The sequence below is a fragment of the Aptenodytes patagonicus genome, chromosome Z (genome assembly GCF_965638725.1).
Source record: "Aptenodytes patagonicus chromosome Z, bAptPat1.pri.cur, whole genome shotgun sequence".
Taxonomy (NCBI): Eukaryota; Metazoa; Chordata; class Aves; order Sphenisciformes; family Spheniscidae; genus Aptenodytes; species Aptenodytes patagonicus.
Genome location: NC_134982.1, coordinates 66,786,820 through 66,806,314, shown reverse-complemented (window position 1 = coordinate 66,806,314; position 19,495 = coordinate 66,786,820). Strand labels below are relative to the sequence as shown.

The 19,495-nt window shown below is 37.9% G+C and overlaps 1 protein-coding gene across 1 annotated transcript in view; it reads left to right on the top strand.

Moving 5' to 3' along the window:
* PGGT1B (protein geranylgeranyltransferase type I subunit beta) overlaps positions 1-19,275 on the top strand; it is a 38,319-nt gene extending 19,044 nt beyond the window's left edge. The window contains 7 exon segments of the mRNA XM_076362372.1: positions 4,044-4,195; positions 6,706-6,838; positions 13,289-13,334; positions 14,938-15,122; positions 15,405-15,513; positions 18,573-18,704; positions 18,707-19,275. Of these exon segments, the coding sequence (XP_076218487.1) occupies positions 4,044-4,195; positions 6,706-6,838; positions 13,289-13,334; positions 14,938-15,122; positions 15,405-15,513; positions 18,573-18,704; positions 18,707-18,753 (804 nt within the window). The 3' untranslated portion in view covers positions 18,754-19,275.
* The last annotated feature ends 220 nt before the right edge of the window (positions 19,276-19,495 follow it).

Below are 19,495 nucleotides of genomic sequence, written 5' to 3'. Positions count from 1 at the left end.
TATATATTGGTGTGTGTAGGCACAACATAAAATTTGATAACTAGTGTCACAATGAGCTTGAAATAATTACATGGAACCTAGAAGATAAAGTGAATTCCAGTACACTTAAAATTTGAAAAATTATGGTTAGCGTACAGAATATATTATTCTTCTGGTGAATATCTGTTTTGGTTTTTTTCATTTTTTAAACCATATGTGGTGAACAAAGATCTGTTAGGCTCTCAAAAGCTTCCAAAATCCTACCGTAATTACACATATGAAACATCATGTGGCCTCTGTGAGTATGCCTTGCAGTAATTCCTGTATGATCTCATATTTGATTCTGATCCTTCTGTGTTTCATTTAATTTTATTGAAATATTGGCCATATTTGTTGGGGTTTTTGGCCCTAAACCAAATGTTCTCAAGACATGGGTTGGACCCTCTGTCACTTCCACTGGCTTTTTTAGTAATTACATATCAAGATATCTGGCAGTATAGCAACTTATCGTATAAAGAATTTAATTACTTGCCACATGATAATCCTGTGATAAGAGAAAACTATTAGTAGTAAAGGTAGTTGTGTGACCTACGAGCAGCTGTTCTTGAATGCTGAGACCATCTCCCTGATTGCCCACATAATGACATTCCAAAATCATGTATCCTAACAGTCTTTTCTGCATTACTTGTACCTAAATATTTGTTTGATGTTCAAGGACAGAAGCAGATGGCAGTACTAATTTAGCTGTGAACTTCATGATTGTATGTACAGGCAGCAGACAATATTGTTTGCTTTATATGCATCATACAAGTATAGTTTGTGCTCTTTATTAAAAGTACCAGACTTGCAAAATTTTATACAGCTCTGGCGTTGCTGAAACCCTGTATTTGGAAAAGCAGTGTGTTATCGCTACATGTTGAAATGTTTGCACAGAAAAGGAAGTACAGATAGAATTTGTACATTGTCTAGGTGCTGTAGTGATTGATACAGTTTGTTTGGGGAGGATGGTATTATTTAGTTTCATGAGCATACAGTACATGTTCTTAGAACACTTCATCTGCAGCCTGTTTTTACTGCCGCAAGTCATAGTGTAACAGAAATACTAAAATACAGAATTCACTAAAAAAGTAAGAGCCCGGTTATTTAAACATGTTTGTAAGCTGCCAAAGCTTTACAGGCAATATGGAATTAGCATGTGTGTAGAAAAGTACAATTAAAAAAAATCTTGTGCGGTGGGCATTTTCAGTTACTTTATGTAGACACTGTGTGAAAAACTGTCACTTGAAGAACATGGTTTGAGAACTATAGATGCCTTAGAAAACTTCTTGACTATCCAAGCACGTGTTGTAGTTAGAACATTTGAGTAGAGTTTTCATAAATACGGTTTTTAAAAGCAAGTCTGAATATCCTTAGAGTAAACCTTCCTTGCTTAGTGAATGTAGTCTTCCTCTGGAAATAATATTTTCAAATGTTAAGTCCAACTTTTTGACTATATCTATTACTGTTCAGTTATTCCTGATATCAGTATTGATCTGGAGATGAACTACCTATAAAAGTGTGTAAACAGCAGTGGTCAACAGTTAACATTGATTCGCAGGCTCCGGCATTTTCAGTGTATTTGTGTGAGATGAGCAGAGGCATCTTCTGCACTTCCCCTGCTCTAGGTTATTCCAAGTAGGAAGAAATTAAGTGTTCCTCTCATTCCAGTTTAACTTCAATGATACAGATGTTTGGAAACTTAGTTTTCTTTGTAGTTGCTGACAGGAGCTGCTGGGACATTTTGTAAGCAGTTGGTCCTAATATCGGAGAACCTTTCCAGATATTTTTCATCGACTAGTGTGTGTCTTGTATTTCGTGTGATGAAGTATGCGAGAAGCTTTAGCTACAGAGCTGGGACATTGAGAATCCTTTTAGGGCAAGAACGGGTTCAAATTTGGCTTTTTGGAATAGAGACTTGCTTTGCTTAAAAGTAAATTAATCAATTACATTAAACTGAATACTTCTCTGTGTCAGGGCAAATTTGTATCGCCCTATACGTCTGGATTTTTGGAGCAGAATTTTACATTTGAAATAAGTTGATGCATCACAAGGGTTAAGCTGCTTATAATAAAATTTTTAAGGGGAAGGTATTCTGAAAATAAGATTTTTGGTTCTGTTAGATTTACAATCCCTAAAATTGGTATGATAGGCCAAGTTGTTCCTTCTGGGATTAGAACCTGTCGTCCCCTCAAGTTAGAAAAACATGTTTCATGACTGCAGTAGCTTTTTCTAAGCTGTTTGAGGGCACAGCTGTCCTCCATCTGTGGGGTGCCCCATGGGGAAGTCTGGGATTGGTGCACCTCTCCTACAAGGAGAGGCTGAGAGAGCTGTGAATGTTCAGCCTGGAGAAGAGAAGGCTCAGGGGGATCTCATCAATGTATATAAACACCTGAAGAGAGGGTGCAAAGAGGACGGAGCCAGGCTCTTTTCAGTGGTGCCCAGTCACAGGACCAGAGGCAATGGGCAGAAACTGACACACAGGAGGTTCCCTCTGAACATCAGGAAACACTTTTTCCCTGTGTGGGTGACTGAGCACTGGCACAGGTTGCCCAGGGAGGTGGTGGAGTCTCCATCCTTGGAGATACACAAAAGCCGTCTGGACATGGTCCTGGGCACCCGGCTCTAGGTGACCCCACTTGAGCAGAGGGTTTGGACCAGATGACCTCCAGAGGTCCCTGCCAGCCTCCACCACTCTGTGATTGTGTGTGTGTGACTGGGGGATGTGCAAGGCAGGAGACAGTGATGGGGGCACTGGCAGCTCAGAGGTAGGAGTAGGAGCTGTTGGGATTTGTGCCCCTTTCTCAACAGAGAGTCCAGGGCTGGAAATGAGGGAGAGGAGGTGACGCTTTCAGCACTCGCTTCCCTGTTCCCCTTCTCTGTTGCATAACTAGAGTTTTTTCAGTGCTGCTGCAGCCACTTTCACCTTGTTTTCTGCCTCCCTTTCCCAACTCTGTTTGATTCCCTAGTGTGAGAACAGTCCCTTGCTGTCTAGTGGGTAATAAGTATTTTTCTCCCAGTTTCTTATTAAAAGCAAAGCTTTTGGGCTTTGGAAATAAACGTGACTTGCCTGAAAAATACCGTTTGCACACAACATAATCTGAAATTTGGTTTTATACTGCTTTTTGCATGTGTTTTTAGGATGAATTGCAAAACAAAAATGGCAACTGACTAAGCAATAATGCTAATAAAATGTGATTTAAAAACTTGCTTTTTTCTACTACTCAGAATTGAAATAATTTTTGATATTGATAGCTTTTATCCTGTTTAAAATAGTTGTCTTCCAGTTGCTCCAAATTGAACCATCCCAAGTATCCAAAGTCATCTTGTCACATGTGGTTTCTGTTTTCATGAAGTGGTACAGTCCAGGGTATGTCCATAAAATATCAGAAGGAAAAATAATTTAGCACAGTCGTATCAATCCCCTGCCCATTATTGTGATTTGTGTCGTGTGACTAGTCAGCATTTAACTCTCATTTTAGCTTCTCAGTTGACATTATTTGCTATGTAAATACTTTGTTTAAGCTCTTATTACTGTTTTAGAATAGAGATGAAAGTAGATGAGAGGCTAATTTGGTATTGCTTCAATTGACAGAGAGATTACTAATAATCCTCACACTGCTGTCTACTTGTAGATCATTAGATTGTAAAATCATTGTTGAAGGGACCTCCAGAGGTTTGGCAGTTTAACAGTGGTTACCCAGCTGCCAGGAAGCTAATGCCCAGTGGTGCATCGGGATAAACTTAGGTACAGTTGAGCACATCCCATCTTTTTGCTTAACTCTTGCATAAATATCACTCTTGGCAAAGCTTTTTTCCAAAGCTTCCTACTGACCAACTGTTTGCAAGGGTAGCAGAGCTGTGCAGTAGCTTGGTTTGATTAGAAAAGCTGAGTGGGATGCCTTCAGTTTAACCGTAACCAGTGAAGGGAAAAGAACTCTTAATTTTTGTAAAAATAATGAATGCTTGACTGTAATATAAGGTCTTACGATGTTTCAATATTTTTATTTTTTCCCCCTTTTTTCTAGGGTCCGGGTATATCTCATCCCTATGATAGCGGACACATAGCAATGACTTATACAGGTCTGTCATGTCTGGTTATTCTTGGAGATGATTTAAGTCGAGTAAATAAAGCTGCCGTACTGGCAGGACTAAGAGCTCTCCAGCTGGAGGATGGAAGGTAACAGATATTTTATATTCTACAACTCTCTGGAAGGTTAATAGAAAACGCAGATGTGGAATGAAACATAAGAAACATGGTTTCTATGAAAGTAGCTATAAAATCTTTTCTTTCTATTAGAAAATACTTTGGTGGGTAATCAGTATCAGTCATAGAACGCATGCCAGTTTACAGGTCCGAACAGCACTTTGTGTATAGATTTGCTTTTGTATTGAAGAATACAAAATATTTTTGTATTATAGGAATACAGTTGTATTTGCTTACAACTGTAGATTCTTATTACTGGAAAGTTAATGGATTGGTTTATGTCTTGAGGATAGTAGTTCTTCTGCTCTGTCCTTCAGATAAGTGAGGTTTTCTGTGTTTATATTCTCTGGTTTTTGCAGGGCCCTAGAACACTACTGTGATGATGTTTGCTCTGCTTTGTGGGAGAATGGGCTTTATATAGTTTTGAGAGATTCAGAATATCAAGAGACAGGATGAATTAGCCTATATATTGCTTGTAATAGGAGTATAACATTACTGAACTTCATTGTGAGACCTGTCCTCTTTGTGTGCATTTTTTGATAGACGGTATATACCGCTTGATCTACTTCTGTTGGTGGGGTTTTTTGTTTCTTTTTTTTTAATGCAGGCTGAAGCTGGTAGCTAGTGAAAACTTCTGCTAGTGCACATGATCTATGTTGTTAAATTTTACTGAATGTCACTTTTGAAAGAGTACTTTAAGAAATGCAGAATTATAGAAATGTCATTCCTGAAGGAATTACCTTTCACTTCACAATGAAATTGCTGTTGCCCTTAATGAGTTAAGAAAGCTTTTGTTTTGGTCAAATGGCTGTGTGTTGCCTAGACATCTTCTATAATTAAAACTTTTTTTTTTGTAACACAACTATAAAAATGCAGTGTTGCATGTGTTTTTAGAAAGAAAAAACAAACACAAAACTCCAGAATGTTCAGAATGTAAGTGGTAAATATGAACTATATGATGTACAGTTTTCTGTTATTTATAACAGCAGACTGGCCTTAATGGGCCAAGTCCTGATGTATGTATACAGATACATAGACACGTATTTGTTGATCTGCTGTAGTTTGCAGTTTCTTCAAGCATGTGGAGGTGCCTGTTCCATTAATGCAAGCATTCGTATTATATGTCGGACCATTTTTGTTTTTAAAGTATGTCCGAAAGGAAGGAGTTGCTCCCAACCCACTAGGATCTTGAAGTGGTTACTTGTCACCTTGCCTGATTACAGTAATAAGCTACATGCAGTTAACCTCTCCTACATGTTTGTATCGTGTGGTTTTAATGTACAGACTGATAACTCTTATACATGATCCTGTGTTCTATATTCCCTGCTGAAGAGTGCCAGCTAGCCCCTATAGCAAAAGGAGAGTGCTTTGCACTAGTATAGAATTGTTACTTTGGCAGGAGTCAATTTCTAGTGAGAGACATTTTCATACCTATGAAAACCGCTTTTACTGCCCCGAAGGGGAAGGATATGTGAAGGACAGAACTTGAGCTAACATCTTGTCTGGATGGAAACAGCAAGTGAGCTCAGTGACAGAAAGAGACATTTTTCTGGTGTTACCTAGTATAAGTATGCTAGTCTTAGTTAATAAAAGACAGGTGTGAAGAAACAAAAACTAAAAAAAAAAAAAAAAAAAAAAAAAAAATTGAAATTATATTGTCTCTTTTTATATTATGAATAAATGTGTGTATTTTAATTTCTACCTTACTTCAAATCACATTCAGCTAAGGTATCTGGATAACATACAGTGCAGTTGTCACCTGAGGATGGGGCGAGACTGTAAACCACAGTACTGGCACATGTTAAGAAGTGCCCTGATTTCCCAGAATGTCCTGTGCCATATCCAGAGAGCAATGGAGTTCATCCCTATCTGAGCTACAGAGAGCAGGGCCTGGCACCATTGGGGTTGGGAAAGATGAAAGTATCTCCCGGTAAATGTCGGAGGCTTTTCTATGCAAGAAGATAATGGGGTACATACTTGAATTGCAGGGCCAAAGAAGGAGTGTCCTAGTGGTGACAGTCGTGCTTAAAAGACTGTCTCTAAAGTCAGAAGTACCTTTTTTTTTCTTTTTTTTTTGTAAGAGATTTGTCAGGAGGACTAATCAAAGTACTCTGTTGTGCTGGCTTCTTGGAAATGGTTAAGTCATCAACATATACTATATATAGTGTATATATATAGACATACACTGAGAGACTGTAAGCATTAATGTCTTTGAATAAATGAAGACCAGTGTCACTACATTGCTGGAAATAAAGTCACCCAGGCCCCTAAACGTTAATAGTTCTATTCATTTTGCTTGGCTTAGTTAGAATCACATCTTCTAAAAAGAAAATCTAGCATAGCTTTGGGTTAAATTTGCGTGAATACTGTAAATAGAAGTAACTAATTTTTCAAGAAAAAATAACACAATTCCTTGAACTGCTTTTCATATTTTCTGATGTAACAGAATATACAGTACATAATGACAGAAACATTTATTTCAGTTTCTGTGCAGTGTTGGAAGGAAGTGAGAATGATATGAGGTTTGTGTACTGTGCTTCCTGCATCTGCTACATGCTTGATAACTGGTCAGGCATGGATATGAAAAAAGCAATAGACTACATTAGAAGAAGTATGGTGAGTATTCGCAAAGTGTTATTTCTTACTACATTTTAAAGTTAGCTTTATTTCTTAACTATGACTGAAAATCTCTGCATCCAAATTGAAATATTATTGTAATTTCCTTATTTTCTGTTCCTACTTTAGCTAGTTGAAAAAGTACTTTTTTTTGCATTTGTGTATTCATTGTAATGTGTGTAGTAGCAAGAGAATTTTATTTGGTGTGTTTGTTCGCTGCAAACTAAATGTGATCTTCCTTTAAAACTCAATTTAAAATTGAAAGCAAGTTTTTGAAAACTGGGGCCTGATGTTCCTATAACTCAGGAAAAGCGCGTAAATAAAGCACTGCATTAATAAAATTCTCACATTTCAATAAGCTCTTGTCCTGCTTTTTAAATTATATACAGAATCAAAGGAAAAACTAATTATTGACATCAGTTCAAGCTTAATAAGTGTTTCCAGTCATGCACTTCATTATTTATTTGATATTTGGAATGAAGGAAAATATTAGTATATACACATTTTTTTCAGTGTCTGTGCAAGCTGTCTTCATATTTGGTTGGAGCAAAAGAGTTTTCAGGGTTTTTTTCATGATGTTTTCATTAGTTTAATGGAGTTTCATTTTCCAAGACTAAAATAAATGTTTTTCAAAGAAGCTGAGTAAGCTTGAAAACTACATTTCCCTGAATGTGAGTAGACATACATAGTAAACTCTTCCAGTCCACAAAAAAGAGCCAAATTTATGATGTTGTAAACCAGTATGTTTTAGTAGTTGCTGCCAGCTGTGAGATTGTAAAAGTTAAGTGAGAAACAAGTCTAAAAAAGAATTAATCTTCTGCTTCAGCCCGAATTGGGTTTTATTTTTTGTTTATTTTTTAAGGAGGTAGGTAGATGCATGGGCATTTCTTAGTGTACATCACAAGCAGCTTTCTGGCACACTGCCATAGACTGATTAGGAACATAATTTTCTTAATATGTTCTTTTTCAAAAAATTTTAAATCCATCTAATTCATACATTGTACATTCATGACATCAGCCTGCATGCTGGAATTGAGAGTATGAAAAAAAATTTATACTATCACATCTACAGTGCTTTTAATGCCTTTTAATATGTTTTTACTCTGCTTACTTTGCCCAACACCCCTCAGCAGGACAGGGGAGAGAATAGGAAGAGCAAAAGCAAGAAAACTCATGGATCGAGGTAAAGACAGTCAGCTAAGTGAAGAAAAGAGGAAAAAACCAAGTGATGCAAAGACAATCAGTCGCTCACCACCTCCCACAAGCAGACCAATGCCCAGCTAGTCTCCAAGAATCAGCCACCTTGGAAGACACCTCCCTCCTCCCCACCTCTTCTTCTTCTGCTACCCCAGCTTTATATGCTGAGCATGAGGTTACAACATACGGAATATCCCTTTGGTCATTTGGGGTCAGCTGTCCCAGCTGTGTCCCCTCCCAACTTCTTGTGTACCCCCAGCCTACTCTCTGGGGGGTGGTGAAGTGGAAGAAAAGAGAAAGCCTTGATGCTGTGCTTGGTGCTGGTAGTCCATCCAACAGCTGTCCCCTAGAGCCCATGTCTCCCCCACTTCTGGCAGGTCAGCCTACGAGCCCCAGAGATTTGTGGTCCCACTCCAGTTGCTGGTACTCAGACCACCTGTCTTGCCCACCAGCTATTTGGGCCTAAAGTTTGGTAGCATTCAGGTACACATGCACTCAGAATAGCTAGCGCATGTCCACAGAAGATAGTTAAAAATAGGATTTAATAAGTCTTGGACCAACTGAGGTGATCAAGGGCAGGGCTCAGTCATACAAGCATATGGACCAGCAGTCTGTTCACGCTCTACTAGCACCTTTTATCCCCTTTTTCCCTGTTTTCCCTTGCTTGTTCCTCCCCAGTCTGCTTTCCCTTTCACACCGTTGGTCCTTTCCCTAGCCATCCCATAATAAGTTGTTCAGACCCCTACATTCCCCAGAAACACCCCATAACAAGTTTTATATAATTCCAGAATTTTCTTCCCCTGTATACTGTAAGAGCCCCTGTAGCCCACTTTAGTTAGCATGGGTTTCCAAGGTGAGAATATCCCTGCTGGATCCTCTCGGTGGGTTTCACCGAGGGACAATGATTTATCCATTCTCCTTTCACAGCCTGAGAGAGCAGCCAAGTCAAGGTGCTCGCTTTTCATTAGTTAGGTCAGGAGGGTTCTTCCTCCTCTGATCCTTGCTGGACCTTTGTGTTTGCTGACATTAGCCTTTAATCAGATAGCTTAGCAGAGATACAATATGAGAAGCAAATATTAAGAAAGAATGGAGGACAAAACCAAAGAGCAAAATCCTCATTGTGGTGTTTCATACCTCACATCAACTGTTAGTTAGCATTTTGTACACTTGAGTGCAGTTTTGGTCCCAAAGGATATGGTGGAACTAGGAGGGTTACAAAGAAAGTTGAGATGAATTGTCGGAGGTATGAACCACCTTGTGTGAAAGGAGCATTTAATATACTAAGACTCTTCATTCTGGAGATGAGATGATTAAGTGGAGTGTGACAGAGGTATGTAGAGCAATAAGTAGCACTGAAAAGATGAAGTGAGCAGGTAGCAATTATTTCTTTCTAAGACAAGAACTAGAGAGCATCATGTGAGGCCATTGGTAGAGCAGGCAAGTGGAGATTTTTTTAAAGTTTGGAGCTTTGAAATGGCACTGGACATCTACAGTGATCTTGGACCAAATTTATAGTTTACTTCTAGAGCCTTAGCATTAATCCTTGTACCTGCAAATTCCAATTGTTATGTTCCTACTGGAAAATTGACACCACTTTAAAAAAAAAAAAGAAAAAAATTGAAGCCTGAACAGACCAAGACCTCTTGGAAGGGCTTATAGTAATACTTCAGTTGACCAGTGAAGTAAAACTGGAGTCTGGGCATGGTTGAAGTAGAGAAGACACTGTGGCTTATCACGAAGACTGTGTCTTTTCCTGGCTAGCTCAGAGAGTAACTTAAAAGAGATCCTGTAAGCAGTGTTCTGTAGGCAGCAGTTGTCTTAGCATGTGCTAATGTGTAACGAGATGCTATATATTTGTCCATGTTTACTGTGAATTGGTAGATTGACTATACACTGTGTTCAGTAGGACTTCTTTTTTTAAAGCGTTGTTATACTGTTAATTAACTGCAGAGTTGGCAGGCACATGCACACTAGTTTTGTCTGGGTTTTCTGCGTGTGCATTGTTTGGTCAGACCAGTATTTCAATGCACTAACTCAGTTGCAAAGTGTCTGGCACTTCTAGGCAAATACACAAAATCTTTGCATCCTGCATGGTCACATTGTAGAGTTGAAGATGTGTCTGAAGAAGTCTCAAACGTTCGGGGAGTAGCCCTTTGTGAAAATAATTTGACAATGGTGGTTGTTCCTTTCCCTCATTCATCTCTTTCCACGACCCCCCCTTGAGATGTATTCCAATTCAATTACCTATCACATGAACCAAGTATTTCTTAAAGTGTATTTCTTAAATAAATACAGTGAATGTAAAATGTGGTATCCAAGAATGTTAGCTTGATTTCTCCTGTTAAGATAGTGCTAAAAATAACCTATATATATTACAATTCAAAGTAAATTCTATTTGAGATTATTTCATTTGTTATTCCTTGAGTAACTAACTATACAGTGAATTTTGCTATAGACTTTCTTGCAATGCTTATTCCTGTTTTGCTACAATGTTACCTCATTCTGGAACTTCCATTAATTACAAAACAAAAGAGATTGCATTGCTCAATAGTAAACTGCTGTGACAGAAAGGTATGGTTTTGTTTTACTATCATATGTCATCATTTGCACATAGATGAAGCAAGTGATAGTTCACAAACTTTTTTTCAGCTACTCAAATTAGCATACATGTGAAGTGCAACTAATCTGGATGAGGAGTAACATGACTGGTTAAACACAGTAATCTTTGTAATAAGCTTCTGGATTTTTTTAGCTTATTCTTTGGAATTTATTCTCTTTAGTGATGCAGTGTAAGAATTGTGACAGATATAATTCGATACAGCTGAAGGAGGGAGTGTGTTTGTGTAGTTAGGCATGTCAAGAACAGCAGAAGATCGTAACATGAAACAATGGTGTTGCTTTATTCAGAGAAGTAACTATGTTAAAAATAATTGAATCTTCATACAGAATGGATAGCCCTTTTGTTATCACTTGACTAAAAAGTGTTTATACAATACTGATCACAAAAATAATTCTGGATCAGTTTTATTGTCAGTAAAATAGTCAGGTTCCAATCACACAATTTTTATCAGCATAGGTTGATTTTTGGCTTTCACATTCAAAAGTCAGATATATCACTAATCAAAAAACAACAGACACTAAGATGCTGAAATTTTGAATTACTTCCACAGACTCTAAAATACTGCTTTTTGCAACATTGCTCGGTTTACCGCAAATTTGTTTTTTAAGTAGAGATACTGCAAGAAGCTTTAAGTATAGCATCTGCTTCTTCTAGTATAGTAGAGTCCTCTTGAAATGCAGGTATATGAGTCTGTTGATATAATTAAGCTGATTGTGAAACTTTTAGACTGTGAAGCGAAGATTGTACCCAACTGAATTTACACGTTTCCTGAGGATAGTATTTAATTATGCAGTTTTCATGTTGCAGTAACCTAGAGCTTATTTTGCATATAATTTCCTGGGTCTTTTCAAAAGGACAAAGAAACAAAAATATTTCCCTAGTTCTTTAATGCACACAAGTCCCAAAGAGCAGCTGCTGTCTGTAAATAAATAGGCACCAGTCAGCCAAAGGTCAACTATTGTCTATTAAAATTTCAAGCTAATTGTACAGCCCAACATAGTACACTGTCTGGGATGCACACTTAACAGCTTTTCTCCAGAGCTAATTACTTTGTCATACATAAAGCAAACCACCTCCTCTTACAGTTACTGTTTGTAGAGTTAATTAGCTTTGCCAGCATAGGTTTGCTAATCAGCTTGCCTTTGGTTAGCAATTAATGGGTCTGTGGAGTGTGGTAGCACATTTGCATTGTGTTCTCAAAAGGCAGTGTGAAGAGCTTACACTGTGTGTTTTAACATTCAGATGTTCATAGGGATTACTTAAAATTGACTGGTTCAAACTTTAAAAGGTCAGGCTGCAGCTTGAACTGTATGTGTCAGATGTTAGTCTTTTTAGTTGCTTCAACTTGCAGCAACAACTCAAAAACTGAGGAATGCAGTTTTAAAATATCTTCTGTCTGCTTCTGTTTCCTTTTTTCTTCTCAATGTCAGCTTTAAAAAAAGATCTACAAAATAATCCTTAGGTCATTCCTAAAGACACGCTAGCTCCTGTAGACCTAACCAAAGAATGCCTATCGGAGTCATTAGTGGTCTGTCAAGGTGTCCTGTATCTACTAGCCACTGTTAAATGTTTTGGAGAAAACATGAGAAATTCATAGTCAGCACCTGAGGGGGGTGGGGGGTGGAAGTTAAAATTGCTTTCTAACTGTCTGATCAGATATTGAACGAATCATTAATTGAACAGTTAATATAGAAGGTGTAGGACCTGTGTAATTTAACTTCAAAAGTTAAACTTCATTTTTGTTCCTACTAAACAGTTTGGTATTTGTCCAGTGATAATTTATTAAGTATCCTATGAACTCTTGTGAAATAAACATTTTCCATTTTATGAATAACTTGCTGTAATCTCTTGTTTCTTACCATGCAAAATGATTTAATGAATTTTTAGGGAAGAAGGATTGTTATTCCTACATATACAATATCATGTGCTCCTAGATTGCCTGTAGCAGACCTGTACTATAATATTCGTGGTGCTTTATTAATCAGACTCAAGTTTCTCCTTTTTCTTTCACTTAACAAAGTGATTTTTCAGCATTGTTAAGGTATTTTTTAACAGTAATATTTTATAGGGCAGGTTTAGTCCAATAGTATGCTTTATTATGTTGTTGCTTCTCCCCCCCCTTTCATTTTTTTAAAGCCTGATGTTCTTGCTCCTTACTAAAGCATTTCTTGTACTTGAGTATTGTACACAGAGTAGTACCTTGCATTTTGCCTTTTTGTATATTAACCAGCTTTTGGGTTAGAGACAGATTTAATTTATGCATTTAATTTTGTTTGGAATTACATATCCATTTTCTCTTTTTATAAAGACAGAAAAATCTTTTTTTTTTTTCTTTAATGGTTATCTGCATCACATGCTTTCCCTTTTTGGCAAAGACATGTTTACCCATTTTCAGACTTTTAACATATGTCACAACGAAAATGAACTCCATGAAAGTCATAAAAGCTGCCTGCATTGAAGCAAGGCTGATTTGTTAACTGTTTTGTGCCAAGAGCTTTTTGAGGCGTAGGTTCAGAATTTAATCAGGTTAAATGGTGGTCTGATGATAATTTTGCTAGTAAACTGAGAAATTGCAATGCCTGTGAAAGTGGCGTGGTTCTAAAGTAACTGGTTTGTGGGGTTTTTTTCTTCAGTCTTACGATAATGGCCTGGCACAGGGAGCTGGACTGGAATCTCATGGTAAGAATGTCAAAATGTTCTGCACCTATTTTTAAGACTGGGATTGAAAATGCTGTAAGAGGTACAGAGTATGTCATGCCTTTCCTTCTTTACTGATCTTAAGGAAGTGGGATGAGGAGGAGCAAATCCAAAACATGCCTCAGAATATCATGTCTTCTTCCCTTAGTTCCAGCTTAATATCAGACCAGATGCGCTCTTAATATATTATCAACTCCTTTAATCTTACCTCATGAATGTTTTGTTGAAAGGTGTTGGTGGTAGTTCTTGTCTCTTGCTGACAGAGCAAACTTCTTCCACATGTACCATTGCTACTCTGTGGATTTATCTGCAAGAGATTTTGTGCAAGGCACCTGATAATCTCCAACTTCAGCTATTAGTAAAACCTAGAAGCATTTCCTCTGATAGATTATAGCATCCTTTGGGGGCTCAAATGTTGAAGCAGCAGTTAATTTTTGTGAACAGTTGGTAGTTGTGAAGTTAGGAATTCCCAAGGGACTGATATTTTTAAGTAAACTGTTTTTCTATGCCATGAAGTAGTGGTCTGCTCTTGACCGAGAACCTGTTGACTTTTATGTGATTGATACTAAATCTATCAAATGTTTGCTAGCTTTATCCTTAGTATTGACCTTTGATAGTATTCCATCTGTTTTCTTTCTGCAGGATGGATAAAGTTGAAAAACTTAAATTAATACCCTTACATATTTACAAAATTAGTTAACTAAGTTACCGTAGAATGCTAGTGAGAACAGATAGCATTACTTCAGCATCCTTCTCCTGCTGCATTTCAGCATCAGAATGAAAATAACCTTAGAGTTCCTGGGGTCTTCTAGCACCAGGATAGTGTAACGAACTTTGGGCCCCAAGTTTTGTATCAACAGCTTGCTTACGGTCTTTCCCAGGCTGTAATTTTATCATACCCGGTAATAGACTCAGAATGAGTTTTGATGGGCTTTAAAAAGTGATGGCCATGGTACACAGACAAAGAACATGAGTTTCTCTTCTAATTCCAAATTTTACTTGCAGTTTCCTTGACAACAAAAAAAATCCTTAGAAGTGTAATTTGTGTTTATTACAACCATGAGAATCCATCAGTCTTTTCATAGTATTAAGCATGCCTTTTTTTTTCCTTAATTTTTTTTTGGCTTTCTGCTCATCAGACATTTCTGGCTGTTTATATGCTCTGGGGGATTGTGTCGGAGACTGCCTTTGGCATCTCTGCTTCAGCCTGATTGCTGGCATCCCAATAGCTTTCTTTTTTAAGTTACATATGAAGAAATGTTTTCTGTTGCATTGCAATTTACTTATTTCGGGACTGCTGTGTAATGTAAATTGTGCAGCATTGAGAGGCAGTCCAGCTTTAAGAAAATGAATTCAGGTTTATTTGTGCAAGAGTTGGGTTGGGGGTTTTTTTCCCTTTGACATACATGCTGAACTAAAGTGGTTTGTTTTATTTGGCTTTTAGACTTAAAATTAACACTTTCATACTTTTAAAAATCCATTGATTTAATTGTTACTACCCTAGTTAAACTTCTGACGGAGATCATACGTGCCTCAGTGAAAATCTGTGTATCAAAACATTGCAAAAACAACTTTCTCTTCACAGGTGGCTCTACATTTTGTGGTATTGCATCACTTTGTTTGATGGGTAAACTGGAGGAAGTTTTTTCAGAAAAAGAACTGGACAGAATAAGAAGGTGGTGTATAATGAGACAACAGAATGGCTACCATGGACGACCCAACAAACCTGTAGACACTTGCTATTCCTTTTGGGTGGGAGCAACATTGAAGGTAGTGTACAGAACAGCTACAGGATAGTCACTGACTTGTTTTGATTTCTTTAAGCATCATACTTTTTGTCTGCTTGGAAGAGTTACATATTTGGCACAAGTGCATGAATATGCACAGCTCACTATAAAGGTCTTTCATCTTGCAAAAATGCAGGATATGGAGGTGTACCAGATTAGTGCTATCTCTGCTATCACTGCTTATCTCAGAAATAGGCATTATATTTTAGTATTAAAAATATACTAAGATTTAGTATATTACTGTAATGGTCTAATTTCTTTTCAGCTCTTGAACATATTCCAATACACAAATTTTGAGAAAAACCGAAATTACATCCTGTCAACTCAAGATCGCCTTGTTGGTGGATTTGCCAAGTGGCCAGATAGCCATCCAGGTAAATTTACTTTTCAAACTTATGGTGAGTGTGTTCTAAGCTAGAAATACATTCCAACAATAATGTTTTTAGGAAGAAGACTAGAAGAAATTGCAGAAAACTGTTAACTGCTTGTGATAATCTATATATTACATGGACTTCCAAAGTTGCAAGCAACTTTTCACAACTGATGATTCAGGGAAATACTACTTCGTAGTCCTGATGTTCCCATGCTAATGGACATCAATACGTTGTTGGTTCTGGAGGCCCGTAGCATTATTTATCACTTTTTCTTGATTTAAAATAGTGTTTGGACCCGTGTGCTTATTGAGCAGTGAGCTTAGAAAACTTTCTTGCCTTTGAAAATAAACCTAAAAAGTCAAAAGACTCTTAAATGCTACTAATCCTCTGAAAACATGAGCATAACAAAGTGAATCAGGACATGACTGTTGTTTCATTTATAGTGATCCACAGGTTGTCAAATATAGGAAAGGCTTTTATCTGAAAAATCTTCTGAGTATCATTGTAGTAGTAGCATTACTGTTTTATAAAGCAGGCGCGGACACTGGCTTAGTAGGGAGGTTCATACTTCAAAACAGAACTGAACACACCTACTGTATTTGTCCTGTTCTTTGTTTACAAGTGACTGGTACATATTTTTTTCCAAGTCTTTCATGTTAAGCAATTAGATCTGCTACCTTGTGTTAATACTACTTGTTACAAACATTAGACCATGTTAATGTGGTTTAATGGAGTTAATTTTCTTCCCCACAGCCCGTATGGTGCTGTGGTTTGGATTTGTGCTGAAAACAGTGTTGGTAACAGAGGGATGTTTTGGTTACTGCTGAGCAGTGCTTACACAGAGTCAAGGCCTCTTCTGCTTCTCACCCCACCCCACCAGTGAGCAGGCTGGGGGGGGCACAAGAAGCTGGGACGGGGCACAGCCCGGACAGCTGTCCCCACTGACCACAGGGGTACCCCATACCACATGGCATTGTGCTCAGCAATAAAAGTGGGGGGAAGAAGGAGTAAGGGGGGCACATGTGGAGTGACAGTGTTTGTCTTCCCAAGTAACCATTACGTGTGATGGAGCCCTGCTTTCTGGGAAGTAGCTGAACACCTGCCTGCCGATGGGACGTAGTGAACGAATTCCTTGTTTTGCTTTGCACCCGTGGCTTTTGCTTTGCCTATAAACTGTTGTTATCTTGACCTACAGGTTTTCTCACTTTTACTCTTCCTTTCCTCTTCTCCCACTGGGGGTGAAGAGGGGGAAGTGAGCGAGCAGCTGTGCGGTGCTTAGCTGCCTACCAGCGTTAATCCACATTTTGCCAGAACACGTACCTAAGCCATTTGAGTTTTTTTCAGACTTGTGCATAAGTCATGACTAGATTTAAATAAAGTTTTCTTTTAAATTACTAGATGTACTGCTGCATGCTCCAGGAGGTTGTGCCGCAACTGATTTATCTCGATTGTTATCTTTAAATGATATGCAATATAAAAGAATTGGAAGCACATGTGAATTCCAGGTTACGCAAGAGAAAGATCAAAAGATTTAGCATAAGAGAGTGAGAGGATGAAAATGAGTGTGCACAATTACTACATGTAAAACACTAAACTGAGATTTGCTTTCATAGAAGTATAAATACACCTTACTTTCTTATGTTTTTAAGACAGCAGCCAGGCAGTTGCGAGGTTGCATGCTGCATTCAGTATTTGTGAGTTACTTATGAAACAAAATGTTTGGACCTATGTTTTTTGACCTTGAAAACCTTGGTGTATTTCATAGCTTGAAATAGAGGAATACACGGGCTGCATATATATGTTTTGGCTAGAACTAACTTGAGTATTAAGTTAGCATGGATTTGCACAACTGTTGAACTTTGTGGTTAAACCCACCAAATAGCCATATACAGATAATTAGGTTTGTATATGGTTTTTAGTGCATATCAATGCAGCTGTCCACAGGGGTTAATATACTGTATTTCCTGAAGTTGAGGTCTCCTTGCGTGACGTACTTTCTGCAAGGTCAGTTAGGGGCTGTATTGGCTGAGCATGCTTTTGTCTGCATATTAATGCTGATAAGCAGAAGCCTTCTTTCAGAGTCTCTCTATCCAGATACCTTCTTGTAATACCATTTTAGTCAGATATGAATTTACTGACACCTCCAAAAGATTACTAAGTGTTGAGAATTTGTAAGGGGCACATTAAGTTCACATCCTCTTTCCATCTTTAGCATGTGATTTCATGGGCAGATAATGCAATCTAATGGCTTGCTGCTGCCCAGAGGAGGCAGGCTCACTTTTCTTCCTCCCAGCTTCCCCAAGTACAGCTGCACGTCCTTTCTCCTTTTTGCACTAGTTTTGGTGTATATCAAAACCATCTGCAAACCAGTTTAATTCACTAAAATGTCAGAAAACTGTCCATTTTCTCCTGCCTGGGTTAATTTTCTTCCATGTTTTTTCAATTGCTTTAGGTCATGGAGGGTGTTCAGCAAGCTGTAGTGCTGGTATAAGGTAGGCAGCAGGAGCAGTGTGGGACAGGGGAATAAGATCATCCCTTTTTGGTGGCAGTCATCTGTTATGGCTGATAAGCTACCTCATGAATCCCTATCCTTAGGGTATTCTCTCAGGAAGGGGGGAAGCTAGGTAAAGTAATGACTTCTTTGATACATCTAAATCTTGCTGTTTGGCAGCTATTGGCACTAATTTTGGTGTTGCAGTAGTCAGCTGTTGATCAAGTAATCAGCCAAAAAATTCTTTCATGTTTGGGAAGAAAAATTTGCTTTGTGCACAGAAATTATTTCCAGCTCCTCAAATTCTTTTGCTGTTTGGCCTGAGCACTCAGAAGAAGTAAAGTAGTGGGCAAGAATTCTTATAAAACAAAACTAGAATCTAGTTTCAGAGGTTGCAGCCTATCAGTTCACGCTGGTGGCTTTGGGCAGAAATGGATTTCTTCTGTCAAAACTCAAGTTTAAAATGTAGCACCTGTTTGTTTTCCGTGGCTGGGGTGTTGGAATCCAGGAACACTTGACTGTTACAGCCTGACATAATTTTCTTTTTCATTTTCTGTCCTTCTTTCAGATGCTTTACATGCCTACTTTGGGATCTGTGGTTTGTCATTAATTGGAGAATCTGGTATTTGCAAAGTTCATCCCGCCTTGAATGTAAGCACAAGAACCTCAGAGCGCCTTCACCACCTTCATCAGATCTGGAAAACAAGGACTCTAAACAGTGTTCAGACGACACACACCTCTCTACATGACTGATTTAGACTTGAATTTAGTTCTGGTAGCATAATTGTAGCCCAAGGTTAAAAGCCATGTATAACCAATGTGCTCTTTTAAGTGCTGGAGTCATACAATCAGATCTGTGTTGCTGACATCACTTCGATAGGGAGTTGCCTTCAGCAGGTTATTCTGCATTGTGAAAAAATATTTTGATTATATAGAAGTTTGTCACCACAGACTGTAAATGGCTCTTCAAATGGCTTTACTTCTAAGAAATCCCTTGAGGCGTTTAAACTTCATTTTTATTTTATTTTTTTAAATTTGTGCATACTGTGTCAAAATATATAATGGGAAAGTATTTTCAAAATCTGTTTACATATCATACAGTATAGCACAGAACCTTGGAGTTCTTTATGATCTTAATGTTTGACATATTTTTGGGTAGAGAATCTCCCATATTAAGTCTCAGTTAAAAGTTACCTTTTATCATCTACTTTCAGATTCCATAAACTTTGTTTAAAAAAAAGTAAATAAAAATAAAATTATTTTATTCAGTATACTGGACTCTTAAAGTCGTGTGGCCTTACTAAATGGATTTCATAATTATTCTGAGTAGCTTCAACACAGATGCAGTGGATCATTAGCCAGACAAAAAGTTTCCATCTGAAATATTTTCTTCATGTGAAATTCAATGAGAGTGTGGTGTGTTGATGTATGTCAATAAGAGATACTCAACACAGTCTTTTGGAAGAGTAGCTGTGTGCAATAGTAGTATTA